General features: G+C 36.4%; 1 protein-coding gene across 1 annotated transcript in view; it reads left to right on the top strand.

Moving 5' to 3' along the window:
- TMA16 (translation machinery associated 16 homolog) overlaps positions 1–17,299 on the top strand; it is a 17,925-nt gene extending 626 nt beyond the window's left edge. Inside the window, exons 2-7 of the mRNA XM_027883941.1 lie at positions 767–879; positions 7,607–7,644; positions 8,450–8,534; positions 9,609–9,757; positions 15,510–15,552; positions 16,934–17,299. Coding sequence (XP_027739742.1) covers positions 767–879; positions 7,607–7,644; positions 8,450–8,534; positions 9,609–9,757; positions 15,510–15,552; positions 16,934–17,114 — 609 coding nt within the window. The 3' untranslated portion in view covers positions 17,115–17,299. The remainder of the gene's footprint in view (positions 1–766; positions 880–7,606; positions 7,645–8,449; positions 8,535–9,608; positions 9,758–15,509; positions 15,553–16,933) is intronic.
- The last annotated feature ends 343 nt before the right edge of the window (positions 17,300–17,642 follow it).

Raw genomic sequence — 17,642 nt, 5'->3', positions numbered from 1 at the left:
TTATTTGACGTAATCTTTTTTTCTCGCAGCCCTAAAGCACTGATGCGAACACAGGGAATAGGAGGTACTAGAGTCTCCTGCTTATTGATCGCCATTTATTGCGACGCAGGAAAAAAAACCCCTCCTTGCTTTCGTGTGTTCTCTTTAGGATGCAGTTAAATTGCGTGTTGTTTCGTAAAGCCTTTCAGTCCTGTTTAGGCAGTTTTTCACCAAAAAGTAATGTAACTCAAAGTAGTGTGACAGTATTTTTGAAATTTGTGGGTAGTGTTCCCTCTCCATGTGCCATGAAGGACTAGGAAAGGAAGGCCACTGGCTGCTCCCTGGGGTGAGGCATTCTCATGGTCTCTTGGGAGGGGCAAGAAAATCCCTTTCCTTATTCTGTGCAAATTACCTCTGGCCTTTGTCAGAAACCCCGATGCAACAATGAGACTGAAGCTTGAATGGGGACATTTACTGCAAAGGTACAGAGAGATAATCTTAGTTTCCTAGCTGCAGAGTCCTACAAAATAGGTACTTTGAGAGTAGTCAATATATAAGATTTCTTACAGCGTTTCCTGTGCTCTGGTAGTTTTGTTACAGCGTGTACTGACCTCAGCTAATCTTGTTGTAGAGGGTGGAACTGATAACCTGGTACTATAAATAAAGTGCTTTCTGGGACATAGATACATGACCTCTTAAGTTTTAATCATGATGTATGGTCCTATCTTCCCTTTACTTTAGTTTTGCTTGATGTTGTTAGTGTATAGTATTTTTGATTTCTTTTCAGCCAAAGTTACGGAAAACCCAAGGAGGGAAGCAAGAGAAAAAAGTTATCCATCCATACAGCAGAAAAGCTGCACAGCTTGCAAGGGAAGTACACAAACAGGAAAAGAAAGAAAAGTAAGTTGACTGCAAAATATATGTACAGACCAAAGAATGATATCACAGAGGATACTTTTTGTTTGGAGAAGGGCAGTGGTTGTGAAAAGCAGACTGATATGCTGTTACAACAGCAGAAAGGCCTGTATAACAGTCTGCTGCTGGGCTATGTGAACTGACAGGTTTACATTCATTAAATCAGCTTTTGCAAAGTTGATTTTGTGTGTTGTCCTTACAAGGTGAGTTTCTTGTTATCACAGTATTTCACTTTTTGTAATCTGAATAGCATGATACCGGTGATTTCAAATGAAGGTTAGTCACCTACTTTGGCTGTACTTCAAGTTCAGCAAGAACTGAATCCTGCTAAGGATATAGCTGCTTCTGCTGAAGTGCTGAATTTATAGAAAAGAAAACCCAGAAACCTTCCTGCAGAAGAGAGACTTGTGAATAAAGCTGAATAGTTAACTCTTCTTTGGTGGTTTCCTGCTGTGCCATGGCAAGTTTGGTTTTCTGCTTTTAAGTTTTACTTCCCCCTCCCACAAGGGGAAAAGATAGCTGGGAAGACTGACCTTTAATTTACATTCTCTCAGCTTGCTAGTTGTTATGCTGTGACTGTTTATTTAGAGAATTATTAAAGGTAATGCATTTTCTGTCAAAGTATACAACAGTACTGTGTAAACTATATAAAGTATAATATCTGGATGGACCATGTGAGGTGATCGTAAATACTTGTATGTCTGAAGGTGTTAAATTGGAAACTCCTGGTACAGAGACTGTGTAATTTTATTGTTGGGATTGATGTACAACCTTATCCAGAACAAAGTTGTAGGGTTGCTTTAACTAGAAAGGGCCCCTTTACTAGCACAGCAGTGTCATGTAGCCTCCAGCAGAGGTGCTGTGAGAATTTACAAGTAGCATGTGTTGAGGATTGGGCAGCTTCCTAAAGTGGAAGAAGTTTTCCCTGCTGCTTTGTGTTTTGACTGTACTCTCTGACTGTTGATTTTAAGTTTTTATTGTAGATTATTTTCCGAGTGCTAAACTGACCACTTTTTCTCTTCATTCTCTCACCTTACACCGTAACAGCCACTCAGAGCGCTTAATCACAAAAGATTGTTTCTTAGTGCTTGCATATGTGACTTTGCCATGAAGAAGAACGTGTACAAGAAAACTTAGCAGGCGACTGATGTACTGATTATTCAGTATGACACGGCACACTCAGGTCTTTTAGTGATAGTGGCTGTGGTTAGAGGTATACTGGTATGGACGCCTGTGCTGATGGTTCTTGTTAGAGGCCTTTGTTAGCTTTTGGTTCCTCTTGCAACAGCAAAAAGTTAAAAGGCTTTGCTGAAGTCAAGGTTGACAATACCCACTGCACTTCCCTCATCCGTCCAGGCAGAAGGCAATCAGGTTGGTCAAGCATGATTTACCTTGAGCGAATCCCTGCTGACTATTCTTGCTCACTTTCTTGTTGTCCCTGTGGATACAAATGCTCTCCAGAATGAGGTGCTCCATCGCCTTCTCAGGAACTGAAATTAGGCTGATTGACTGGTAGTTCCCTGGGTCCTCCTTCTTGCCCTTTTTGGAGATTGGGTTGACATTTGCTTTCTTCCAGTCCTCAGGCACCTCCCCTCATTGCCATGACATTACAAAAATGACCATGAGCAGACCAGCTGTGGGGTCTGCCATCTCTCTCGGCACTCGTGAATACATCCCATCAGCACCCATGGATTTGTAAATGTCGGGTTTGCCGAGATGTTCTCTAGCCCAATCCTACTTGACCAAGGGAAACTCTTCCTTCCAACATTCCTTAACCCTGGTCTACTGGTTCAGAGATTCCCAAGGGCTGATCTTGTCAATGAAGGCTAATGCAAAGAAGGTGTTCAGTAATTCTATCCTCTCTGTGTCTTCTGTTAGCAGGGTCCCCCCTCCATTTAGTAACATTAACCTCAGTTTGCCAAGAATAGTGGGTCAGTCTGGACCATCCAAAGCATGCTGTGATAGTAAAATGATCTATCTATCTATAAATAAAATTTTTACATCTTAGAGTTCTGGGTCCTAAATAATTAACTAGTGTTGTTCACAAATGTGCACTTCATAGATCACTTTTGTTCTAAAAATACATTTAAAAATCAGTTGGATTAAAAACATCCTCCAATTGTCTATATTCTGTTTTCTATACTATCTTCGCTTGAAGAGCAATTTACCTTGAAAGACATGAATAGTGTTGATTTCTTTTTTTCCCTGGTGTTATTAAAAGATGCGTTAAGGGTTCCAGTTTCTTTTGAATCTCTATTATCTTAATGATCAGCTTGTTAAATTTTCAGGGTTTCTTTTTTAAATATTGGGAGTTAAACGTGTTAAACCTTTTAGTGTAATTACTTAGCTTTCAGTTTCTGTAATATAATGGTTGAGTTTGGGTTTGTTTTGCATAGCTCTGAAAAAGACAAAATAAATTTCTGATGCCGTGGATGGAGGAAAGCTTTCCACTCCTACATTCAGGAAAATGAAGTAGCCCACACGAATTTTGTTCATCCACGTTGCTTCTGCAGGTCTATTAAATGCCTTCCAACAATTTTCCAAATTGCTTCCCTTGTATGACAGTCTTCTCTGATTGGAAGGTTAATACATCTTTTGGTGCTAAATAGGAGACGCTACCTTGTAATCTACAGAATTTTCTTTCTTGGTCCCATTTACAAATCTGGTACCTTGCTTCTTATTATGTAGAAATAAGTTGTCTGAAGTGTGGGTAGGACCTGAAACTGGAAGCAATATTCTTGATATGATCCCACCAGCACTGAGTAAAGGGGATAGTTTCTCTGTGCAGGCTAGTGCACTTCTGCAGCATGAAAAAAATGTATCAGAGAATCTAGGAGGTTCATAAGAGTTTATCTGTATTATTTTAATTAAGCTGTGGATTTCCTTGCCAGACACTGCTCTAATTGTGGCTGGCTAAATTTGTGCAGTAATACTTTTTGAACATGTGTACGTTTTCTCTGATGACTATTCAATGAAAAGGTATTACCTTGGGTGTAGGAAGCCCTGGAATGCAATGTTACTGGAGGGTGAGAATGTTTTGTAGAAGTATCACTCAGTGTTTGCTTTGGTTTTGTTTTGTTTGTTTCTTTTGGGTTTGGTTGGTTTAGTTTTCTTTGGTTTTTTGTTTATTTTTCCTTTGGTACTTATCTAGAGACAGGATTCAGGACTAGAGATAGTTTAGACTTCAATTTGCTTATAAACCTTTCTTCTATATGCTGGAGGGAAAGGAGTAACTACTGTAAATATTCCATTTATGTTAACATGAAAGAAAATTACGTGTATTTATTAAATGCATATTCAAGTATGTTTTGCCCAAAGAAATAATAACAAAGGGAAGACGTTATCCACAAAGAATTTCAATACTTAAAATGCAGCACTGGGTAAAAGGAGGGAGAAATTCTGTACTAAGTTCCACAAGTCTTTTACATCCTCCGTTGTCCAGATACTCTTCAATACAATTCAGTGCAATTTTTAATGAAATATGACAGGAGTAATAAGCTTACTGTCCAGAAACTGTGGCTGCACTACAAAAGACCAATCTTGACCATAATAAGAGGAGACAGACCAGTTGCTTTTAGAAAATTGACTACAATCTTAAGTCTTGTTTACTTGAATTACATCTTTTTCCTGCCTGCATCCTTCTTCCTTCTCAGTTCCTTCAAGGTCTAACGAACAGCAGCAATTTCCAGTGTATTACTACCACTTCATTCTCTCTTAATCTACATGTGAATCCTTATTCCTTTAGGTGACTTGTTTGCTCTGTTAAATAATTACAAAGATGTTTTTATGAGACGGCAAAAGCTGGTTCACTGGTGCTAGTAGAACTGCTTTTTCTACACTTAGGGATTTGGTACCTAAGCTAATCTAGCACTGGATTTTTTTTTTTCTGTTGTTTTCCCTCCTTTCTGTTATGCATACGTTGTAAATTCTTTAGGAGTCTGTGGATTTTCATTACTAATATACCAATCTAATACTGTTGTGCTCTGAAATATGAGAGCTAAGGAGTTTTCACAGTGAAAGAGGGACATGGTGTGACCCTTTGGGAGTAAGCAGTAACCTTAAAATATCTCCTTGAAGAGCTATTTGTTTGATTCTCCTTAGGTTTTACATTGTCTACCTTGTTAATCTCCCTTGCCCCACCATGCTTCTATTTGTGCTGTTTGCAGCAGTAATGCTTTGTGAGGTGGTCTTGCAGATTTTTCATGAGGAACTGAAAAAAATGTTAGCTTTTAAAATTGTTTGTTTTGTTTACAGAAAAAAATGAACTACAAAAAAAAATCAATTTTTTTAAGTCTTATAGAGGGATTTTCATATGGAAGTATCCTAAAATGTTTAAGCAAGCTAACAAAAGTGGACATGCATATGAAGAAATATGGAAAGTATTTAGCAGTGTGAAACAAAGAAATATGTCCTGTCAATCATGATTTTTTTTTTTTCTTAATGAAAAGCCTGTCTTAGTGTTGAGAGCCATAGAAGGTGTTTGTATGTGTGGATATTGTGGGTAAAAATAGTGAGTAAACTGATTTGGGAAATACTTATTCATTGTTGTTATTTAGAGTAGAACAGCTGAATATAATATCTGAGATAAAGAGCTGCTGAAGGAGCATAGAGATTTTAAGTACCTAGTAGACATCAAGAAAACCACAAATCATTCTTATGAATACTCAGTGCCTAAGCAGATGATTTTTCGGAGGTGAGGGGAAGAGAAAATCATCTAGAGATGAGAGCCTGCTACAAGATTGTATCCCTGTCTGTATCGTCTCCTTCCCTTGAGCAAAAGATACTACTCATTGTGTGGAAGGAGATGAGAGGAAGTTTCTTTGACTCACATTATTTGATTAGCCTCCCTGCTAATCCTATTGTCTTCTGGCAGTCAGTGAGGTGAGGTTTTTATGAAAAGTACAGTAAGGCAACATCTGAGCCCATCATTCGTTATTTCTCTTACTGAAATTGTGTACACCAGGAGACTGAAGGTTTTTCTTCCAGAAGAAAATCGTGGTTATATACTTCACTGCCTTCAAAAATAAATGATCTGGTGACCCTAGGAGGTGCAGGTGGTGATATGCAGTGTTTTAGAACATAGATACATGACATGATTCTATGTACGCAGCTTTTCTAGATGGTATCGTAGATTTCTCCATAGTAACGCTTTGCAGAGGTGCTCGGCTGGCCGTGTTGCCATGGAGGGTTCACAGCAGGGACTGCTGGCGTGGAGTTCCACTGGGTGGAGTATGTGTCCTTTTCTTGGTCGCTGTTACTATCCAGAGCTGCCTACAGTAGGTCCTCTGAAGGTGCCTGCCCTAGCTTTTGTTGCAGGCTTCTAAACAAATAGCTGACTCCTAATATAAGTTCTTTTTGTTTCTTTTTTACAGTCTTATCCAGGTCTGTCCTTTAACCCACACAAGCAAGAGTAATTTCTGTTTTAAAATGAAAATACTTTAATGAATCACTGGCTTGTTATTTTTTGGGTTTTTTTTGGCAGGTATGCCAAACTGCAAACCCCTTGGTGCTGGGGCATCTGTAGAAGTAAAAAGACTTTTTCTTGAATGTGTTAGTGGAATTCTTAGCAGCTCACACATGCTGTGTGTGCATGTGGCTTTTACATGGTCTAAAGTGTTTCTTGAAAATGCTAATCTTTATTTTAATAATGTAGGTTTGTGGACAAGTGATGAAAGTGTGTTTGTCTCTGGAAAGGAGGGGTTTATCTTTTGATTCCAGTTTTTGTGACAAGTGACAGACTTCTGTGTGTTACTTCAGGTAAATTCTATAGAGTAAAGGAAATTTAATGAAGGAGCACATTAGTTTTGAACTGTGATGAATTTTGGCATTATATCTTTGTTAGTGATAACCATTATGATTTACTTCATCCTTTATCAATTTTCCTATTTAATACTAATAATGAAAATTCAGTTTTATCAGAGGTCCTTGAATACACCGAACTTGCATGGCTAAGATATTTTTTCCAGTGACAAATTTCATATTTACTTCCTTTCTGGAAAGGACAGAAAATTGCAACATCCATTGCTGCAGATTGAATCTGACACCTTCACAACAAAAGAGCATAAGGCAGAGTATTACCTGTTAAAAAACTTGTCTTCTTTGAGAACTGCTAAATAGGATGGGAATGAATCCTGAACAGAATTGTGTACACACATCCCATAGAGTACAGAAGGCCTGGAGTATCCTGCCAGAGATTGAGGTGGAGTTAAAAATACTTTGAGATAGGTTTTATAACATTGTTAATTTTGGTTTCTTAACACAAACTTTAATGATTACAAGCTTATTAGATAATAGAATGGTATTTTTCACATTGCATGCTTGATGGCAAGAATGCAGTGCAGTGAAATCTCCAAACTCATTAAACATACCAACAGAATATCAGAAATACTTAAGGAAATTGTTACAATGCAGTTCTGTGAAATTCGTTTTTTTGTGCTCTGAGGAAAGTTTTGCGTCCTTATTTCTTCCAACAATTTAGTTTAGCATAGTAGGTAAACTGGACAAATTTCAGACAGTAGTTTTACCAAAAAGTAGATCTTTAGGTGAAACAGAGTAAGTTTTACATTGTTCAGAATTTGGCAAATATTTCTGTTTGAAATTTTACCTTGACTTTCGTTGTGACTGAAGAAAAATAATTTTTGGAAAGTGAAATAAAGGTTATTATCTGTGTGGCATTTGTTCCTGGCTGACATACCTGTTTTTTCTCTGCTAGGTTGAAAACTGACAAAGCTTTGCGTTTAAGTATCATTGGTAAGCAGAAACTTCTATTACTGAATACGCTGTGCAGCTTCTTAATATAGATTCTAAGCTTTAGCAACTTCATAGATAGTCCAGTTATAGTTTCTTTCTCTATAATCTGATTCTGCAATCTTCAAATAGACTGTTGAAAATCCTAAAATACCTGACATGTTCACTCAAGTAATTTATACAGTATTGAATCTGGGGCTGAGTTTAGCCTAATTTTGCTCACTGTACATGACAACCAAGCAATATAGACCAAACAGCTCTTTGTAAGTGTGTACATGTGTTTATTGTACTTTGTCTCCATGCTTTTTGTTTTTAATTGTTTGTAAATGAAGATGATATATGTAGGTTAAGAAACACATTGGGCTAGCATGTAAATTCAAAACTTTGAGACACAACCTGGAATATTTTTCTCTTCCATGTGATTGACACTGCACCTTTTCAGTTTAATCTCATTAAAAATGGTGATGATCAGAACTTTTACTCAGGCACTGTGTTATTTTTTTCCTCTTTCTAAGTTTCCTTCCTAAGCAATTGATACAGTGATAATTTAAACACTAATTTCAAGGAAATATTTTTTTTTTCTTTCCTGTAAGGAAGGTATAAAATATATCTCAAATGACGTGAGAATGTTTCTATTACATTGCCTTCATACCTGGTACCCACAGTATCATAGAGTCTATAATGCCATTCAAAGTTTTGAAAAATGGGGTGGGTGGGGGGAGAAATATTTAAAAAACTTTGAGGAACTTTAATCTGTGTTGGTGCTACAGTTCTGATACAGTCATTAATGTTAAGTTTATTCTTGTAGGAGAAAAACTGCAATGGTTTCAAAGTCACCTTGACCCCGACAAAATTGAGTACACAAAGAAGGAAGCTGGTGAACTAATTGAAAGGTAAGACTGGTGTTAAAAACAAGACTGAAAATTTTGATTTGTCTTTAAAAATAATGTTTTTAAAATAACATCTGTAAAGTACTCAGAGGAGGTTTTTTTATATTCTTCTATTAATAATATCAAGTAGTTGATTTTGTTCCTACTGACATTACCTATATATTGAAAGATGTATATATTCACAGTAAAATTAATAAGTCATGTATTGTGGTTTTTTTTTATTTAAGTATATCCAGTTTGTAATGTGTGGAGGACTCTAAATTATTTGGACAGTAGTAATGGTGTGCATTTGTTGGTTGTTACTCCATGGCAATTGAATGCACATATTTCATACTACTACTTACTCCTTCATTCTTTAATTTTCCTTGCTGAGAAGATTAAACAGTAGCAAGGTGGGTCAATTTGTAGGGCAGGAGCTACGAAAATTGAATCTGCTAAGAAAAATCTGACTCAATTTTTGTGCTACTGGATATACGTCCTGTGGCTTGCCACTATTTTTCACCTGCTAACTAAATAACATAAGATACATATGTATTCTTACCTAAATCAGTTTTCTTTCAGAAGCCCTGACGTATTTTCTACACTGTTCATGAACAGCATGTTCTCCATGCTCATCAGCATGAGTAATACAACAAAAGTAGTGAAAGCTTTCTTTTTGCATTTGAGTTGGAAGTTTGCAAAAAGATACAGAACATATGCCAAAGAAGAATTTTACTTTAAAATATACGAGGTGCTGAAATCCAGCAATTAAAAGTTAGGAATACTTAGATTTAACATTGGTCTTCCAAAGCAGGTGAACTGTTATAATGAGGGAGTTCTGTTTTATGCAAACAGAGTTTAAAAAAAAAAAAGGCAAGTAAAAAACCCTAATCCTTCGGGAAGCTGCATGATTTAAATGAAGTTCTAAATGGAGATTCCACTTTGAAGATGAAAGTAATTGTTCAAGTCTAAGAAATATCTCTAATTGAGAAAATAAATACAATTAGTAAAAATAAGTTCCTAGATTATCTGAGTAAATTCTGTTTGCAAAATTTTTGCATGACTACGTCTAGCATAAATGCATTTTATTTCTTTCAGTTATATGTGTCGATTTAATGCTGAATTGGAGCAGATTGAATTACAAAACAGTATTAAAGGTAGACAAGGAAGACAGCATGGTTCACGGGAAACTGTCATCAAGCAGACAATAGAACGTGAAAGGCAACTCTATGAGGGCTATGGAATGGGTATGTAAAAGCATTAGAAGTCATTCTGTGGTCACACCTTCTGCTCATAAAGCTAGAATCTAAGTGAAATTTCTAGGCATTATCTTTCTTTTTGAAGACATTATTTTTTAAAGTAAAGTGAGATTTAATTGCGTACAAATTCTGGTCAGCAGTCTTGCTTGGACCTTCATTTGATAGCTGGAACTAGCGTGAAATGAAGCAGCCATAATCGGGTGAAACAAGGAGAAAGACAAAGGGATAATGAAAGTGGAAAAAGCAAAGAGTTTTTTTGAGGAGAGCCAAGTACAAGATAGCAGTGAAGGTATTTTGTTTTAACCAATAATCACGTTGCAGTTGAGTGATGAACTTGGCTTTAATGCTAAGGTATTATTCAGATGTAATCAGCCCTTCTAGCAGTAAAAGTATGTTGTGGAAGACGTGAAAATTCTCCATTGTTCTGTGGCTTGGACACAAAGCACAGCAAGATTTAGGCTGTGTGTCATATTCCCCTTTACCCTATGTTGTGGTTTATCTCTAGCCAGCACTAAGCACCACATTGACCGCTCGCTCACTCCCCCTGCACTGGGATAGGGAAAAGAATTGGAAGAGTGAAAGTGAGGAACTCGTGGACCAGGTGTTCAGGTGGCTCCAAGACAGCCGGGTTCCATCACCCATAGCAGTCACTTGCTATCACTCTGAATGTCTCATCTTCCTCCTTCTTTCCCCATCTTTATATGCTGTGTGTGATGCCTTATAGTATGGAATATCCCTTTGGTCATTTGGGGTCAGCTGTCCCAGCTGTGTGCCCTCCCATCTCCTTATGCACCCCCATCCTCCTTGCTGGTGGGATGAGGTGAAGAGCAGAAAGGGCCTTGGATCTGTGCAAGGGCTGCTCAGCAATAAAAAAAACATTCTGTGTCATCAGCACCATTTCCAGCACAAATCCAAAACACAGCCCTGTGATAGCTACTGTGAAGAAAATTAACTCTATCCCAGCCAAAACCAGCAAACCCTGATTTATATTGTATAAATAAAGAAAATGAATGGCTTTGAATTTTTGGCAGTGCAATCTGCAGAGGCAGAGGAATTCAGGAATATCTGTATGACTTGATGTGTAATCTTTGATTTCTTAGAAGGAGGGAGAAAAAAGTAATAGGAAAATAGATACAATGAATGTCTTCAAATAGTTTTGGAAAGTCTTTTTGTTTTGGCTTTTAAGTTTTAGTTCTTTTTTTCCATACTGCTTTGTGGAAAGTTGAAGGAAAAAAGCAGTAGGACTAAAGAAAAAGATGTCAAATGCACAAGCACAACATAAAAATAACAAAGAATCCAGAAATATTGTAGGCAAAATTTGAGGTTATTATAACATTAGTAAGTAAAGCATTCAGAGAGCACAGTGCAACTTCACATATTAAATACACTTTCAAACCATTCATTATTTGTTATCACAGCTGCTGCAGGTTTTGCTCTCTGTCTAGAACAGTATTCATTCAGAGAAAATAGTTGCTGCTAAGTACTATAGCAACTAAATACTGTAATTAGAGATTGGGCATAAATGGAAATCAGCTGGAAACAGTGCTTTTATGCCTCCAGCTCATTATTATTCCTGGAAGCTGTAGGGAGTGTAGCTTTTGTAATTGACTTAGTATTTGTTGGGTTTTTTTCCCCGCTGTTCTTGAACTCGGTTGGTTTTGTATGCATGTGCATTTTCTATGAAGAGACTGCATAATGTGTATTGTTTTCATATATGAAAGTCTTCTAAAATTTAATGCTGTGTATCTATATCGTAGAATCATTAAGGTTTGGAAAAGATGTCCAAGACCATAGAGTCCAGTATTTAACTGAACAGCACTATGTCAATTAGACCATGGCACTAATTGCCACGTCCAGTTGCTTCTTGAACACTTCAAGGGATGGTGACTCCACTTCCTTTGGCAGACTGTTCCAGTGCTTAACCACCCTTTCAGTGAAAAAATTCTTCCTGATGTCCAACTCAGATTTTCCCGGGTATAGCTTGAGGGTGTTTCCTCTTGTCCCCTTGAATGTATATCTTAATGAAAAATTAATTATTTATAGAAGAGTAAAAATTAGTTTACAAAAGTGGTAGATATTCCAAAACTATAGTAAATTTAGTCTATTTTAAATAAACAGTACCTATATACGGAACATTTAGTCTATGAGTGAGGTTGCTGAGTTTTGTTAGCAGCTTCTTCTTGTTTACTTACTCCTTAAATAAATCTACATTAATTTTACTGAAATTTTCTTCCTCATGTTTACATTTGTGTGTATTTAGTGTTTTTTTTTAATGAGGTGTTACATGTTTATAGCAAAGCTATTGAAAGGAAACCCTAGATATTTATTTACTCATTTGGAACTCAGAGTTAGCATGCTTTCAGTGGAAAAGCATCATAACTATTTCATCTGAACATCCTACATTTTCGATAATTTGCTTCTAAACACCTTGCATGTTCTCTTAGAAGCATAATATTAATCTAGAGGAAAAATGGCTTTTAAAACTAAACACACTAGTTTTATTAATTCTTGAGACTTCTCATTACAAGGAAATCGATTTAATTCAGATGAAAGCTGTATCATTTCCATGTATCTGCTAATGTAACTGCTGTACTGTTTGTTAGCTGCTGTTTTCTGTAATGATCATTATTGGATAACTGAATGGTTCTTTGTCTAAAGAGTATCTACAGTTTCCTTCTTTTTAACAGGCTTTTGTTCTTCCTCAGAAGGCAGAGAACTAAAACTATCTGAAAGGGTCAGAAACATTAAAAAATGCGTACTCATTCACTGTTGTTCTGTTAAAGCACATAAATTGCTGAATACTTCATCTTAGGAATACGAGTATCTGCTACCTGAAAGACTGCATTTCTTTTCCATAACTTCCGTGCCATATGTCTGTTGTCCATTTTTTCTGTCTTTAATTCAGAAAAACAGGCTCCTGTGACAAAATTTTAAAGCAAATGAAGGAGTTCACGAGTAGCAGCGAAACCCATGACATTGTTTTATGCTAAGGAGATGCATCTGAGTAAAACAAGTTTTATTAAATCACTGGAATTTAGAGAATCAATTACTGTGCAGTGTAGAGTTATTTGATTTCCACACACATGGCACTAGAGTTTCTACTACTGTTTTTCATCTGGCAACTCAGTGATTTTTACTGTGCAACATATTGCAAGCACACATAGCATAGCTTAAAAATTTTGCCACTGCCAAAGTAGTAAAGATCAATTCAGTGCCAAATCTTGGTTTGTCACAGAATCTTCTCCCTTCTGAATACCCGCTTCCTTGTGATGTTAGTGAGCCCTGGATGGCAAGCTAGATAAAACTGATAGAATATTCTCTATGGAAAAGGTTCTGCAGAAGTTGGTAAAATGCAGTAAGTGCTTTGCCAAAACAGTCAATTGAAAAGGTTTCATTTGGAAGTCTTGTCATTTAGTCCTGCTTTGTCTGACAAGAACTGTTCAGTGGTTTGACAGAAGGAACAAATGCAAATCTCAGGCTGCTTCTGGGACAGTTGGCCCAAATTAGCATGGTGCCACTTCTGCCAAACCCACTGTTTACATCACCAAGCTCTGTCCTAGAGGCAAATAGAATGGTGCTGCTCCTTGTAAAATACCTGATAGAAGGGAAGAACTTCTTTCTTTTGTTAGAGTTAGGATGTTTCAGTGTTTGGCACTGTGCTGCCAAGAGTGCAGTTCAAGGGACTGCAAAGAAAGCAAGAGCAACCATGGCTTTGTTTCAAGGCTTCATTTGGAAGTATGAACGTAATGTGGCATTGATGTCTATCAGAACCAAGGAATCAGCAGACAAAAAAGGCATTTGGTAAATTGCCTTGCCTTGCCTTGCTCAGCTGTGAGCAGTATCACCTTATCTGTTTACTGAGAAGTAGAATACAGAAATCAGCATAATTGTTACCAAAACATTTTGCATATAGTATTGTTCTTCAATCGGTAACTTTATAAACAAGTGTGAAATGAAGGAATAGTTTTCTGAATAGTAAAGACCATCTGACCACAAAGATGTAATACAGGTATCACCATGCTACATTTTGTTGTAGCAAAATCATCTGTAGCCCTGCATTTGATAGCATGATAAATAAGGCAGATAAACAAAGGCAGAACTGTATCTTCAGGGTTTGTTCAAGGACAGTATAAAAGTTGCTGAAATGCCACAATTTTAAAAGCTAAAATAAAGTGGATTTAATGTTACAGAGGTAGAAAGTGTGTGTCATGTTGAGAAAACGGTTGGTTGTGAAATCTGAATAGTCCATAGACAGTAATGAGGTATTTTATACTGTGGAAAGATTTCAAGGCTTTCTAAGGCATAAATCTCCATAAATGAGTAAAGATGTTGAACATAGGTCACTTGCAATACAAAAAAGAATTACACTGAACTGAGGCGAAGCAGCTTTGGCATCCTAGGTAAAAGTCTGCATGGGCTGATAAACTACATACCTAGTAGGGAGGTTTTGGCTACTAGAGGAGGCAAATGGTCTGTACCGTAGGTCTCAATACAAATATCTGCCTTTCTTTTTACTACCAAAAGCAGTACAGATTTGTTGTGAGGATATGTTAATTATTTCTGTTAATGGGGAAGACTGAAAACTTTCAGTTATTAAAACTGTTATGTTTGTTTCTGTTCAGCCAAGAGGAACATCGGCTTCTGAGAGGAGACAGGTGCCAACAGTGTCTGTAAATGTTATGTTGCATTTACAGCAGTATTTAATAGGCATTTCAGTAACCACGGAATGCTGGTTTCCCTGTTCATAGAACAGGTATTTAACGATGGAAACTATAATTTCATTGGAGTGAGACTAATTGTTACCAAATAGCCATTCTTTGTTCTCAGACTGTCTCATTGCAGGTAGAAGGAAGGAGTACTATATTCTAAAATCCTAAAATGTGTTCTGTTTAAACATCTAATGTCTTACTGTACTCTTTCCAGTGTTTATATATTAAAATCATACACACACATGAATATTCTTCTACTGCATGGTAAATTTTATGAAGTGTATTTAACTGTTTGTTATATTTCCTACTTGAATTACCAGAATGACTTTTCTAATTGTACCGCAGATCTGTCTTGTTTGCACCAGATACTTAGGCTGCTCTTTGAATTTTTGTCCAAAAACATTTCAAAATACTTATGGACTACTAATTTACTCATTGATTATTCTAAATTACTTACTAATTTAGAATAAGGCTTGTATACTTAGGTCAGTTTTGAAACTAAGCTTTTTTAATTTTATCTTTTATGTGTTGTACATATTTATATTAAGTTCTACAGAGCAGAATTGGGGCTTTTTATTACGTGGGTGAATGAATGTCTATTAAAACAGGCCTTTATCTTGGTTGAGGAAGTTAGTTATGCTTTTAGAAATAATAATAACTTATGTTCCTAGTTTTTCACTGAACATTTTTAAAGGGAAACTTTGTGTGCTTTTGCTTTTTTCTCAGATGTGCAGGTTTAGAGAAATGGGCCACCCTTTTTTACTAATTTGGCAGGATTGGATTTTGAGTAACATCTTAATTTTGGAACAGTTTGTAGGTATAAAGTTCATTTCCTTTTCTTTAGCAGGGAGAGTCTTCCTAATAATATATTGCTCTAGAAACTTTGTAATATGAATCCTCATTCTCATTTTCTTGGGCTAATTTCCTCTGAAGTAATATGTTCAGCTGTTTAGCTCACATTTCCTTCTGTGAAATGAGACTCATTTGAATAATGTAACTTATCTAATAGAACTTAATTTAATTCCTATTAGAAATTCCAGACATCATGAACAGAAAGCATCTCAAATTTTTCAGGTAAGTTCTTTTTATTATAATCACTACTAGCCTGTTTATGCAAAACAGTGTCTCTGAAGTTGACATGTTGTCTTTTTTCATTAAAAAAAAGAATTTATGCAAAACTGTCAAAGAATTTGTCATTTGAAAAAGCGGGGTAGGTGTGGCATTGCTATTTTGGCATTTCTTAGCTGTTACAAGCGAAATACTGGTGACGGTTATTCATTCAAACATTCAAAGAGTTACATTCAACAGTTAGAATTCCGTTTCTCTAATTTAAGTATCTTTTTTTTCAATATGCTTAGATATTATTTTCTCTTTACCTAAAATTCTGACCTCAGCTGTTCACACTAGTGTTGGTATGTGTATACAGGAGTTGAAAGTCTTAAGGAAATTGATGACTTGCATCCAGTTAAAAGATTTGGGAGCTGCAAAACTTGTGAAACTTGCTGCTACCTCATCCGGGCCAGCAAGTCAGTATGTCCTGGTAATAGATTGAATGAACAAATTTGCTGACAGCTCTGTCAAATGAAATACTTTAAAGGAAAAAGAGGCTTAGGCATGCTTACATTGCAAGGAATGATATATCACTAACTCCCAGGGGTGGTACGTAGCCTGAAGTCATAGGATGTTAGAATAAAGCCAAAAATCCTCAAGAAGAGACACTGCTGTTTATAAATACACAATTGACTTCTTGACATGGCACATCAGAAAGAAGTGTTGTTGTATTGCCTTGGTAGAGCAGAAACATTTTGTAACTGGCAAATGCTGCCTTTGCCCTTGAGAAAAATTATCCATGAAGTGCACTTACTATAATTAAGAAAGCATTCTATTAATTGAGTACTGGATTTGACTTACATTTTAAATAACCCTTTCTCCTTCATGCAGCCTTTTGAAATAACAGACTTAACCATGTGAATGAATGTTTACTAACCTCTTGTGGTTCCCTTGAAGTCAGTTGTTCAATATGTTAACATTTACCATAAGTCATAATGTACATGGCATATTAGATCTGCAAATTAAGCATCCAGACGAAGAAGCTCTTGCAACCTGCTTCACTGTTGCTTACCAGACTGGGAGTTGAATGAGACAAACCTAAAAGCAGGTGTCCTGAAGTAACTGAAGGTACAATAAGTCTGTGGGAATAAAGTTAATCATGTAATTTTTGTTCAGAATGTCAAATCTGAAAGAATTTATTTTTTCATAGAAAAATTACACATTCTATAGTGTACGAAATCAGGTGAAATCTTTGGTGCTTATTCATACCACAGTGGGACTGATAAGATAATTTATAAAAGCAGCCTCAGTTGAGTTAGTGTCTTCTGAGGAAAGGTGAATTAACTCTGCCGTTCCTTCCTTTCTGTTATTAATTGGTTTTCATTATTTTTTTTTACTTTGTAAGAGAATGGGATGGTGATCTGAGGAAACTGCCAAACATCAAAATGAAAAAGCTCTCAGCTAAGGATGCTGCTTGCAGTCACCCTGAGGTGGCAGATGTGGAAGCAAAAGAAGACTTGAATAAAGGAGAAGAGGTGCCCCTAATGATTAAAGAAGAAGAGGTGGCCCCAATGAGCACCAGCTGATTTGAGAGCCGAAACAGTGAAGGAAATTATAAGAAACCTATTTTAATTATCACTGAAAACAAAAATAAATTTTAACTATATTTTTAAAGTCTTTGCTAGTTGCTTTTTTTTTATCATCTCACTGTGTACCTATGGTAAAGAGTAAACAGTAAAGAGTAAACAGTGTATTACTGGGTAAAGCTGTGTATTACTGGTTAAAATCCTAATCTTAAAATCCCAATTAGTTGAGTACTTCTTCCCTTGTCATAGGAACAGTCTAGATTCAGACTAGAATACTTTGTGGTCAGAAATCCTTACCTTTTGCTGGTAATAGCAATAATCAGTTAAACATGAGGAGCTGTTCTCTTGTATCTTCTCTGAGTGTGTCAGGAACATAGCTGGAAATGCTTCAATAAGATACTGAGTATTTTATGTTTTGTCAAGAGAATTTGAGAGAGTTACACCATGTTGCAGAATTCAGTTCAGAAGCCAATTAAAGTCCCTACAGTCTGTTTTTTAAATATATTTCTTGTTCATATTTGTTTTCTA

The sequence above is a fragment of the Empidonax traillii genome, unplaced genomic scaffold (genome assembly GCF_003031625.1).
Source record: "Empidonax traillii isolate 1590-97213 ecotype Southwest subspecies unplaced genomic scaffold, ASM303162v1 scaffold137:size1056949, whole genome shotgun sequence".
NCBI classification, from domain to species: Eukaryota; Metazoa; Chordata; class Aves; order Passeriformes; family Tyrannidae; genus Empidonax; species Empidonax traillii.
Note: the sequence above shows the minus strand (reverse complement) of the source record. Positions and strands in the feature narration are given on the sequence as shown.